Source organism: Coenobita brevimanus, chromosome 104 (genome assembly GCF_032717465.1).
Source record: "Coenobita brevimanus isolate Jiangsu-jjx chromosome 104, ASM3271746v2, whole genome shotgun sequence".
NCBI classification, from domain to species: domain Eukaryota; kingdom Metazoa; phylum Arthropoda; class Malacostraca; order Decapoda; family Coenobitidae; genus Coenobita; species Coenobita brevimanus.
In genome coordinates, this window is record NC_137057.1 from 23,044,561 (window position 1) to 23,057,451 (window position 12,891).

At 39.4% G+C, this 12,891-nt stretch overlaps 1 protein-coding gene across 1 annotated transcript; it reads left to right on the plus strand.

Moving 5' to 3' along the window:
- The first annotated feature begins 1,128 nt into the window (after nt 1-1,128).
- On the plus strand, nt 1,129-11,722 carry LOC145416049 (uncharacterized). The gene is made up of 5 exons (XM_080285149.1): nt 1,129-1,281; nt 7,236-7,344; nt 10,127-10,238; nt 11,241-11,366; nt 11,623-11,722. Exons 1-5 carry the CDS (start codon nt 1,129-1,131, stop codon nt 11,720-11,722), a joined length of 600 nt encoding a protein of 199 aa, XP_080141275.1.
- The last annotated feature ends 1,169 nt before the right edge of the window (nt 11,723-12,891 follow it).

A 12,891-nucleotide genomic window follows, 5' to 3' on the forward strand; every position in this document is an offset into this window, starting at 1 on the left:
TTTTTTTAAATATAGGAGGCTATTTACTTGTTTTATAGACTACGTATGCCATCAATCTACATTCATTTACTATAGACAATACTTACTGTTACTCTCCTGCCTCCACTCATTATATTACAATTCCTTATTTTGTAGGCTGTTCTTCCTCCTTGTCTCCGCCCATTTTTTATAATCTTGCTATCCCTAATGATTTGGGGGGATATTACTGATCGACACTGAATGTGCATTGTGCAATCCCTCCCTGACCCCACTGGTCTCTCTCTCTCTCTTTCTCTCTCTCTCTTTCATATATATATATATATATATATATATATATATATATATATATATATATATATATATATATATATATACATGCAATAACCAGACTTTCTTGCTCACTCTCTTTGCTCACTTATGTATATTTGTTTAGCCTATTTTATTTAATGAACAATATATTTTCCTGAGATATATTTTAATCCAAAATTTTCTCGGGCCATCCTATACTCTCCTTCTTATTATGGACCCTTTTTGTTCCCTGAGATTTACTTCAGTCCACACAGTTTTTTGAGTAAACACTCCCTTTGCCCAATGAATTTATTTGGAAGTTTCCTTAAACGGACAACCTTAAATTGCCTTCCTGAACTACTGACTGCTGCCATACACCCTCCCGTAACCAACAATTAATTTCAGTCCTGCTAACCCCATATACTGTTGCCCTGTTTGATCAAAGTGTTGACTGTACCTCTCCCAAATTATTATGATTTTGCTAATCCAACATATTTAAAATATGGAACTACTGACCACACACACACACACACATATATATAGATAGATAGATAGATAGATACACGCCTGATCCAAGTTATATTTTTAATCATTCTTTGTAACCTGACCAATTTTTATTACACATAAACCCATAATTTTGACAACGTATGTTTTGGGTTATGATTGCTACCTACAGACGAGTATATTCAGCTCAGGGCCGACCTATCGCGGTGAACGTACTATTGAAACCTGTACCAAACTATCCTGATTCAAAAAAGTATCCACTACAGTTAAAAAAGCTGTCCAGAAACAATAAGAATGAAATAATAATGATGTTCATGGTTTGAAGTGATTAACAGAACAACTGTCCTCAACTATACAATGTCCTCACCCCCAGCCAGTGAAATAATACAGACCCTGGCCACCGCAGTGAACGCCTCCCTACAGCCTCAGTCACCCAGGGGATCCACACAATGTCCACTCCTGTACACCCGCGTCCAAGACCACTGCATCGCATTCTTCTCACTCGCCAAGGTTAGCGCTTGTCATTTCCTGGCTACATGAAGTTAGTTTTTGTCATGTCTTCTCTGGTTTATAATTTTTTTTTTTTCTTCTTTTATCACTGAACTCTCTCTCTCTCTCTCTCTCTCTCTCTCTCTGGCTAAAGTTACCATGCAGCCTGTTGTTACGCCGCCACATTATTTTCAGTGTAGCTAATATATCGAACGATCATCTGTCATTTTGTCTGGTGAAAGTTGGTTTTATTATGTGACCAGTGTTAGGTTTTGTCTATTTCTCATTCAAACAGCAGTAACAGCAGCTTCTCAAACACCCACTTCTCATACAGCTCGCTGGCTGAAATTATCTTTCGTCTTCCACTATACAAATTCTCTTGCATAGTTTTAAGCTTAGTTTCCTTACTGTTGGTTCTCTCTCTCTCTCTCTCTCTCTCTCTCTCTCTCTCTCTCTCTCTCTCTCTCTCTCTCTCTCTCTCTCTCTCTTTATAACCTAATGGTATGTTTTGTCTTTTTGCTATTGGCTTAGGCTAAAATTTGTTCTTTCCTCCCTGGCCGATGTTCTGACCCTCGCCAGCCAAGGTTAAGCTGTGTCTTTTTTATCAGTGACCTGCCACATCACCAGATAGTCCTACCATTACATACTTCCTTTCATACAGGGGAGAGGGAATCAAAGGATTAAAGGCCGAAAAGCTGTTCTTTCCTCGAAAACAGAAAGGAAACTACTATCAAGATCCATTCATTTCTAGAGGTCTTGACACATTGCCTTAATAAGACTGGGCGTCATAGGCAGTAGGAAATATAGACCGTGGACGACAGTTTAAGAGCAGGCTCGTGCATACATGAATGAGTGAGAGTATCGCTTAATTCCTGCATAGAAAGTTTGTCGGAAAGGAGATAAGAGCGTGCTGACAGACGGGTGCTACATGCCCCTCATAATGGAGGAGGGACGTAAGCAAATAGCTCAGAAAAGCAATGGGCAGTGATATACCGGTAGTAAAGAAATAAAGATGTATCACTGTATTATAATTACAAATCATAATAGATAGATAGATAAATAGATAGATAGACAGCCCTATGCGAGCCTGGGAAAAGGAAATGAGCTTGCAAGTTACACTGAGGAAAAGCTGACGACACATTACGAAGTAGCCAGTAAGGAGATGATGCAGTTAGTTGTCAGCAGTCCAACCGTGAACAAAGACCTAGTGACCATACACACACATACACACATACTCACACACAGGCTGCTAGAACTTTCCACTCACAAGGAACACACGTGACACACCCCTGCTACACCAGAATTTAGGAAAGAGAGGTCAGAAGGAGACAAGCCATACAAGAGGCAGGTCGCAGTGAGAAGGGCTTGGCAGATAGAGAGAGAGACAGAGAGAGCGAGACAGAGAGATAGCTAGCGGGACCGGACTCTATACTCCGCTCCGTGTGAGAGACTTGTTAATATTTCCAAGACAAATAAAAATAGTCCCATACTATTCTTTACCTCTCCTGTCACTACATGACAAATGGGAAGCTACTCCAAGATATAAACACCGCTCGTCCATAAGTCTAATATATATATATAACTCAACCAAAAGGAACCACAAAGTCTTTATGACATTTAGTCATTTTATGACATCACTGCGACGACGGGAGACCGGTTGAAGGAAGTCAGTGAGGGGAGGGCAGTTGGTCAGACGGAGTCAGTGAGAGGAGGGCAGTTGGTCACGCGGAAAGCCTTTGATTCCACCCTGTTTATAAGACTTGTATGTGGAGAATACCCCTGCACATGCGAGTGGTCATGAAACCATCGGGTCAGCTTAGCACCCCTAATCTCGTGGAATCAGATATTCCATCAGAGGTAACATGTTCTTTCCCTGATAAATCCTGAGAGAATGAATTCCAAGGATATTAAGAACTGATGATGATAAAAAAGAAGGTTATGAGAGGAAAAGTGTTTTAAATTACTGTGTTAAGGATAAATTCAAAAACTTTAGTTAGACAAGATTTAAGCAACTGAGCGGTAGTTAGATGGCTGGGAACAATCATCGTTCTTCAGAGCAGGCTGCTTGAGAGGAAACTTCCAATAAGAAAGAAAGGTACAAGTTGACAAGTAAAGGTGAGTTTAGCTCTATGGGATGTCAGCACATGTGCACAGTTTTAAGAATACCAAGAGGCAATGCATCAGGTCCATACACTTGTGAGTACTGAGGAAGTGAAAAAGGAGAGGAGATGGGGGTATTGCACTGCCATCGTCCAATGTGAAAATAGAGAAGAAAATCTGGTTAACGAATTCTATCTTGTCAGTAGAACATATGGATACAGAACCATCAGAACAGTAAAGAGGAAGGAAGGAAGGAAGGAGATTTAAAAAAAAAAAATGATTTGACAGGATTTTATGGTGATGCCAGAAAAAGCTAGAAGAGATTCAAGTGAAGAGTTAGAGAGGTATGAGTGAATGAAGCTGTTCTTAGCAAGATGAAAAACAAATACTGCATGATTCCAGGCAAAGTTGTAAAAACAAATATTTTGGGGTAAGCTGGAGTCAGTACCATTTGTAAGCCACCTTCCTGTAGACAGCTTAAGAACAAGCAGGATTAAATCGACATTTTTTTTCTGCATTTGTTGGTAGATAAGAGAAAGCAATGTATACCTCATTGCTCAAGCGGTATTTAAATCAAGGCTTATTTTTTTTTAATTATTCAGAAAGCAATAGAAAGGAATGTATGCCTCCATGTCCGATTAAAAAAAAAAAAAAATCTGTAATTCAGGAAGCACACTGAAATGGCCTTAGGCATGGAAGCAGTAAATTACCCAAGTGAAATTCAAAGAACTGCCTGAAGGCCTCCCAATCTGCACACACCAAAATGTCATAGATTTTGCTTTTTGGGAGGGTCCGCAGAACATATTGGAGCAATACTGAGATACGAATGTGATTGGAGAAGCCAAACAGAGAGAAAAGATTGACAGAGTAAGCAGAAGGATTAGTTGTAATAAAAATCTCGAATAAGTTAAACCCTCCAAGGTATGTAGGTTAGGGTGCTGTGTAAACTGCAGGTCAAGTTAAGGGTTTCTGTAGTCATGTGATATGCAGCATGATCCTTCCTATTCCTTTATGAGCAGTACAAGCTTTCCGTACAAAGATTTTTTTGAGACGGTTTGGATCTGCAAGGTATATCAGGGATGATAAACTGATACCCTTCGTGTCTTGACGCAGAGAAACTTTTTATCAATCACAGCGCGTCTTCGTTTCCCAAAGTCCCGTAACCCCATTCCTATTCTTTGCTTGATTTCGTTTCATGAACTAATACTCTTTTGAATTTGCTGTCCTAAGTGTATGAACATATTACTGTGCACCATCTTGTTCTTCATTTCCTATTTGTTCCCCGAAGACACCAGACACTTGCCGGTATGATAAACATAACTGTCTTTTTCTTCATGTTACATTCTTAATATTTTCTGACGGTCTCTCTTCAGATCAGCTATTATTCAGTGTGGTTCACCCCTTGAATCATTGAACATAACTACTTACCCACTAAATGAAAGACTTTTTAATCGATAACGTCAATGTCAGTTCCTTTCTCACCCTGATCTATATTTTTGAAAACGTCCTCTAGGTGAGCATTTGTTGATGTTGTTGTAGTTACCTCCGCCAACGAAACTTGAGGAGGTTAAGTATTCACTTATTTTTGTATGTCTGTTTGTCCACACGATATCTCCAAAAGTTCTCTATGATATTCTACGAAGTTTTGTGGAAGGTTGGGCCATAGGACAAGAAGGAATTGGTTAAATTTGAGGGCAGATCCGGGTCGGGATCCTATGTATCGCGCACAATATCTCCAAAAGTTCTCAATGATTTTCAATAAAATTTTGTGGAAGAGTGGACCATAGGTCAAGGGACAAGTGATTAAATTCTGGGGCGGATCCGGATTCCATGTATTCTACACAATTTCTCCACGGATCCGGATCCGGATCCTTTCTAATGGCAACGGCATTTGCGGCATTTGAGGAGGTATGCACTTTCTGAGTGTTTCTAAGTTGTTGTTGTTATTGTTGTAGTTGTTGTTGTTGTAGTCGTTGTTGTTGTTGTTGTTGTCGTTGTTGTTGTCGTTGTTGTTGGTGTTGTCGTTGTTGTTGTTGTTGTTGTTGTTGTTGTTGATGGTGGCGGTGGTGATGATAGTGGTGTCGCTTAACCCCGGTCTGTCTGGCTAAATAGATCCGTCGACCACAGGCAGGTTATTATCTCTATAGGATTGTCCTACAGGTACGGGAACAGTACATATACCGTGAAGGAACTAGCACCTCCTTGTGGTAAATTGCGCTTCACTGGAGTCGGACCAGGGTACTTCCCCCAAGGAGAGTGTTGGGAAAAATGGGACTTGGTTCTGGAGTGGATTCCACAGCTGCTTTGCTCTACCCAGGACAAACAGTACCACCATGTGTTAGTTCCTCATTTGCGCCAAGCATGCAGTGTGAAGTGTTCTCGCTTTAGCACCTCTTCATTGGTGTTTTCTTACTACCATTATGGAACTGGATGATAGTAGTGTCCTTACTGTAAAAGCCTCCAAGTACCTTTCATGAGTTTCACATACACCTTGTCCCCGAAATGTCATCACCGTTTGTTTCGGCTGATTCAAAAACTTTTTGATAATCACTAATCGCCGTGTACGATGTCATAAATGTAGTAGCTATACTCATTTGCACTGTAAATAAATAGCATATTGTTCTAACGTCAAGTAACCACTACAAATCTGCTTGTTCTTTTGACTCGTCTGGATCTAATGTAAGGCTTACTAACATTATTTGGATTTTTGTAAAATGTCTGCACTTATCAGACAAAATCCTTAGATGGAAAATTCTAGGTATTTAATGTCATTTTTTTTAGCAGTACTATCGACACATTTTCGCATATTTTGGTACGGCTATGATGTCTAAGCATTTTATTTATAATGTTGTTAGCTTGTTTTGTGCAAAATCACCTGCTTCATGTTAAACTTGGTGGTGAGACGTACATCATCTCTGGCCTTGCCCCTCGTAATTCCATTCACTTTCCGCTTTGTCATTTGTTGCAATGGTGATGATCTGTCCACAATTTCTCTGTGCTATCTGATTCATGGATCATGATGTAACTGCTGTAAAGTTTGCGTATTATTATTTCGTTATACATTTTCTATTGTAACATGTGTTAAAGTATCTCAGAGTTAACACCTACATAGTCGGTACTCAGTTTGTTTTCTGGTTTCATCCACTCCATAAAAATGGCTTCGGTTCTGTATATGATAAACTTTTAGATATCTTTATCCTTTTCCTTCTTCATAGTGTTATTTACTTTGACTGCTTCTATGATTTCTCAGTGCTTTGAGTACTACACTCTTTCATTTCATTACCACTTCGTTTGTCTATCTATCTATTTATCTATATACCTAGGCTGCTTACCCCGAAGAAAGGGAGGTAACCGAGACATGACGACACACTCCCAATTTACTAAGCTACATACATACACATTCATTCGCATCCTACTTCTACATCTGCTTCAGTCACGATTGTCGGTTTTATGTGCACACTGTAATATGATATATTAGATAAACATTCTCTTGATAAAATCCACTGATATTTGGACGTATATAAAATACCTTCAGATGGAAATTAAGTAAGGAGGGATGGAGCTCCCCATTTTGTGGATCATCAACATCTCCAAAAAATCTCTCTCCCTTAATTCCTTCAGTCTATTGATTTATTTATCACTTTTTTTTTTTTTTGTCTCCTTCAGACGATATTTATTCACACTACGGTGGGAAATCACGCTGTTAATAGATTTATGGAGACTTCTTACTCCTTCGCTAAAAATGGTATACCAAAATTAATAAAACAGTTTGGATAGCAAAATAAGGTCAAAAAATGTCAGAGTATTGGAAGGGTTAAGCCTGAGTGTCCCTGTCATTAGACACGTGCTGACCATACTTCAACTCTCCGCCACAGGTACCGTGGGCCGAAGCCAGACACTTCTGCAAGTCCATCCACGGAGACCTGATACAATTTAAGGATGTTACCATGTACTACAACGTGCTGCAGTACATGAAAGAGGCTGGTAAGTGTACACATTACTAGGGCGTAGTGCGGTTTAAGGATGTTGCCGCGTACTGTACTATAGTGTACTGCAGTACATGAGAGAGGATGTTAGGTGTATATAATAGTAAGGCCCTGTTCAAGGATGCCGACAATGTGCTGCAGATCATGACGGAGCTTGGTAAGCGTACATATTAATAATCTGTTTTGCATAATATATTGTTTTCAGTGTGTGTGTGTGTGTGTGTGTGTGTGTGTGTGTGTGTGTGTGTGTGTGTGTGTGTGTGTGTGTGTGTGTGTGTGTGTGTGAACTGACCCTGAAATTACTGCAGAAATACAAGACCTACGTATTACTGACAGAATTGGAAATAACTATAGGTAGAAGACCAAATCATCATGAACACTGAAACCTCCATAGAGAGAAGAATAACTGTTTCAACGAGACGATGATACTCGTACAACGTCTGTGGAGAGCTGGTACGGTGTAGGTATCATGCCAACTACTACCATGTACTACAGAATAGAGGCTGGCAATTGTATTCTACACACCTATTGAAGGAAAAGACCAACGTATCAATCATTCACTGTCTGTCTATATATATATATATATATATATATATATATATATATATATATATATATATATATATATATATATATATATATATATATATATATATATATATATATATATATATATATATATATTAATGGTTGATTGTTTTTATATTTTTAAAGAAATGATAATAAAAATTGATATAGGTATTATTTATGTACTGATTACTTGAAGGGAAAAGGGTTAATAAACATACTAAAATATAAGCACTGTACCAGACAGTAGGTGCTAAGTAAGTGCTTCATTTTTTAAATATTTTCTTTTACAGGAACTGAGTAAACAATAATTATCATTAAACAGTGGATTTAGTCCAGTCCACTTTCTTTGACTATTTCTAGCGTTACTTTTACGGATATTTTGTCTTTTTTGTGCAGAGCTACGTTTCAGTTCAGACTCTTAAATAAATTATGTACTCCTGGCACTTATTGCGATCTAATTTGGTCAGGATGTTATTATAGAACCTACTATAGTCCTTATTGAATGAAATTATAATTTTGTATTAAATATCAACCAAGAAGTAATGTAAAAAAAAAAAAAGTATTCTACGCATTGCAACACCGCTGCTTGAACAACTACGGACACTTGGTTCACTCCTGATGCTATTAGGGTATTACTGATATGGTGAGGGAATCAGGATATTACAGTACACAAGAAAGTCTCAAGCATATAATAGTCTGGTCCCCAGCCAAACAGATATATCCTTTCCACCTTAACTTGACAGAGATTTTCGTCGTTTGCAGCCTTTTTGAAGTACTACAATCAAAGCTTGAAATCCTGTCTACAGCGCTTATTTTACTAGACAATATTCTAATGATAATCAATTATTAGCGGCAAATCATTGAAGGTGCAGAGATTGAAAGTTCACTGTAACTTAAAACTACTAGAGTATAGTGTCAATAATTCCATGTTCATACCCAACCCATTTTACGTGGAAAATGTTCAGGTGTAGTGTTTTAGATAACCATTCACAGTGACAGAACAAAATAAGAACGGTGATCCTAATATTTTGATCTTTCGCACATAACAAGAAATTCTGGGTCTTCAGCTAAATACGGGTGAGTGTAAAACTACTACGAGTTTTGAGGATGAAGTGCAAGAAAGGGTGTGGTATGAAAGGAAGATTCCAGGTACACTGGGGACAGTGATAACGACTATGGAAGTGAGCATGGACGTAAAGAGGTCTTTGCACTAAACATACGAGTATCAATTATAGAAAAAGTGAAATATGAAAGCGGTCCTCGCTGTGAACGGGCTAACCTACCACATGAAAGAAACTGATAAAGGGAAAATAACACATAGACTCGTCTCTGGCTACACTCCCTCGAGATTAAACCCCACCCATCAATTTTCCCTCAAGAACCTGCTCATATTTTGACCAGTTCTCCATCCCTGACCAATTGTACCCCTTGGACCTATTATACCTTAAGGATCGATATCCACCCCCTACCCCTGGGCCTACTTTCCTTTCAAGTACACATTACCCTCAAGTAGCCTACCTATTCTTCCCTTGTACCTACTTTCCCTCATGGTCCTTTTTTCTCTCTATGGGGAAACACAAAATCTCAACATAGACCCATTTTTCTCCATTGTATCTCTCTCCCCCATAGGTATATTTTTGACAAGTGTACCTACGTTTCCATTTAGGCCCGGTTCCATGAAGGACTTACTCCACCATGAACCTGTTTCCCCACATCGACCCGTCGACCCATGGACCTCTTTCTCAACGGACTTATTTTCATCCATCTATCCATCTAGCCACTCAACAACCTTCCCCCTCACTCCCCTCCTACGGACACACACACACACACACACACACACACACACACACACACACACACACACACACACACACACACACACACACACACACACACACACACACACACACACACACACACACACACGCACACAGGTGCAATTGTAAAAGTCTGCTAGAAAACCTCTTAAATCCATACAAACCCTTGGGCATTTCTCTCATCACCTTACGAAGTCATATGATTAAACTAAATCCAGTTATCCCTGATGATTTTCTTCAGTTATTACTATTCTTGGGAACTGGAAGACGTAAACATGCTCTTTAATTACTTCAGTACGTGAGGGCTTACGCAGGTTCAATAAAATGGTCTGGTAAATCAAGTGTGCACGATTATACCAGCGCTTGCTCATAAAGGTCCTTGTTTGGCTTCAGGCTTCACCACTGACTACTGGCTGGGTGGAAGATTTGACATGGACGTGAGTGCCTGGATCTGGGTGCAGGACGACACACCCATGACTCTTGGTTCTCCTTTCTGGGCTCAGACGTAAGTTGCTTCACAGACATACTTTTCGTTATGTTTATGCCGTACGCTTAAAACTTAAATCAAAGCAGTAGTCAGGCAACTAATTCTGACGGGCATTTCTGGAATTTCTATGGTTATTAGATTTCATCAGGCTGTATCTTACACTTCAGTCTGATTTCCTGTATTCTGAAGTGAGGTAATTTAGGAAGTGAGACTTATATTCCGAAGATATTAAAGTGAGAGGCATTTGATGAACACTTAGATTTGAGATTTATATGACCGAGAGTTGGCAGCAAGTGTGATATTTGGTAGAGTTTGAAGAGTCTTATATGAGGTAAAATTGGAAGTTAATATTACACTAAGTAGGCTGGGAGTGAGGTATATGAGGGACGTTTCTGAGTGTCATATGAGGAAGTTTAGGAGGTAAGTTTCACATGAAGAATAACTGGAACAGTCTTATATTACGAAAATTTGGAATTATCTCTTATAAAATGTATATTTTGAAGTATAGAGCTTATGTGGAAGTGAATTATTCTTAGGAAAAGCTGAATGTCAGTATTATATGAACAAAATTTGGAAACTGAGTCTGTTATTAGGAAGACTGGAGATTAAATCTTATATGAGAAAGACTTAGAAGTGAGTCTTAAATGAGGTACCGGAAGCTTTGAAAGCTAGTCTCATCTGAGGAAGATTTGGAAACGACTGGAATTGTTTCAAGGTATAATGAGCTGGATGTGATGGTGACGATTGTACGGTTGTGCCGAAATATAAAAAGAACGGTTAGATGATTGCCTATCTACTGCACGAGGGTCATTAAGCCTGACCATAATTTTCTGCTGTTATATTCTTACTTTTAAACACGACTTGCAACAGTGTGCATTACAGCCGAGTTCCCTAATTTACTGCAAGGTGAACAAGGGCAAAGGGAAAATTAAAAGACTAACCGGTCCAAGGATTAAACACGGGTTCTTCCACATGCCAGCTGGCCCTGCTAACCTATGCACCACCTGCTTCCACCCACAGATACAACAAGACGTGCGTTCCCCGTTCGCTCCCCCAGTCTGATCCCTTCCTGAGCCCGCCAGACGCTCTGCCCGGTGCACCATGTTATTTCTACACGCAGGCACCTCACAACCGTGCTCAAGGATGGTGGGTTATCTCTTTCTTTTTGCGTCATTCTCGCAAAAATTAGTTAACCTCTTTATCAATTAGCCTTTTTAACACCTCAAAGTGTCTCTATTGATTTTCCACAACCCCATTATCTGCACTTGTTTCCGCTAATACGACACCTGTTTCAGCTTATACTACATTTGTTTGTACACCTGCTTGCGCTTATGCAACTCCGTTTACACTAATACTACATATCTCTGCTCGTATAGTACACATGTTTTTGTTTATATTACAGGTGTGCTGCCATCACCTGGGAACACTTCTACTACATGAGTGACCTGGAGTGCCAGGAGGGATACAGTCCACTATGCTACTATACTAACGCTGACGACTAACACAGCCATGAATAACAGCCATGAGTAACACAGTCATGAGTAACACAAGCACGAGTAACATAGTTATAATTAAGTCATGAGTAACCTAGCCAGAAGGACAGACATGAGTAATACGGGCTTAAGCAACACTGCCACAAAAACGAATAAAGACCTGTTCAAACTAGCTCATTACGACGTCCGTCTCAGGTGATGTGACATCAGTCTCGTCACGCAAGAGGTGGACCGTCCAGGCAAGATGAAAATTCGTTACGGCAGACACACACCAGACACCAATATACAGGCTTACCTCCCTTTTCTGACTGCCGCCCTCTTTCTTCAAGATATTGGCGTAATGTTGATAAATAAACAGGAAGAAGGCTATGTGGAATGTTCTGAATATATAAAATCTAATGCATCATGCCGATACTTTCCTTATTGTTGTACTTACAGTGTGACGTTGCCAAACAATACAACTTTTGATTAGTGTCTTCGAGTTTACTTTTTGTGTTCCTGCTACCAAGAAATAGGCGTCCCTACCACGGGTGTGGTTGGAGTGCCAGAGAACAAGGTTGTGTTTGTGGGTATTTGAGGACTTTTTTTTTTTTTTTTTTTTTGCCAAATGACTGGTACCACCTGAAGGCAATTTGCATGAGTTTGAAAAAGGTAGGACGTGCCATGGCTACTCTCAGAGAGAGAGAGAGAGAGAGAGATTGTGTGTGTGTGTGTGTGTGTGTGTGTGTGTGTGTGTGTGTGTGTGTGTGTGTAGAGCTCTGCCCTTGTCTTAGGAAAATGTTTTACTGTTTTTAGGTTATATCTGGCTCTTTTAGGAAAAAAGTATGCTACCAATGGAAGTTAATTTCCATGGCAATTCCAGAATAGTACGACATGCCATCAGTGTCTCAACAACTGAGAAGAAAACAGAGTTTTGGTGCTCCTCAAACAGGTAAATTTTTAAAAGGTAGATGAGAAAAAAATTTATACACTATATTTCTGCAAAAGTATAGTGTTATTGCTCACTTCTTTTGCTCGAACAATCCAATATTAATAAAGGTATTTTTCACTGCTGTCAAAAAAAACATTTCGACTGTATACTTAGACTAATTTCACCAGCTTTCAAACGAATACCACTGTTCCTGTCTGGAACAGACAGGGCCACAGAGGATACCACAGGTCACACTATAATGCCACCA

What these genes read in the sequence shown, in the direction of transcription:
- LOC145416049 (XM_080285149.1), top strand. Translation starts at nt 1,129, where the DNA reads ATGTCCTCACCCCCAGCCAGTGAAATAATACAGACCCTGGCCACCGCA. An exon ending in CATTCTTCTCACTCGCCAAG is followed by an intron (nt 1,282 to 7,235) that starts GTTAGCGCTTGT and finishes TCTCCGCCACAG; the next exon opens with GTACCGTGGGCCGAAGCCAG. An exon ending in CACAACCGTGCTCAAGGATG is followed by an intron (nt 11,367 to 11,622) that starts GTGGGTTATCTC and finishes TTTATATTACAG; the next exon opens with GTGTGCTGCCATCACCTGGG.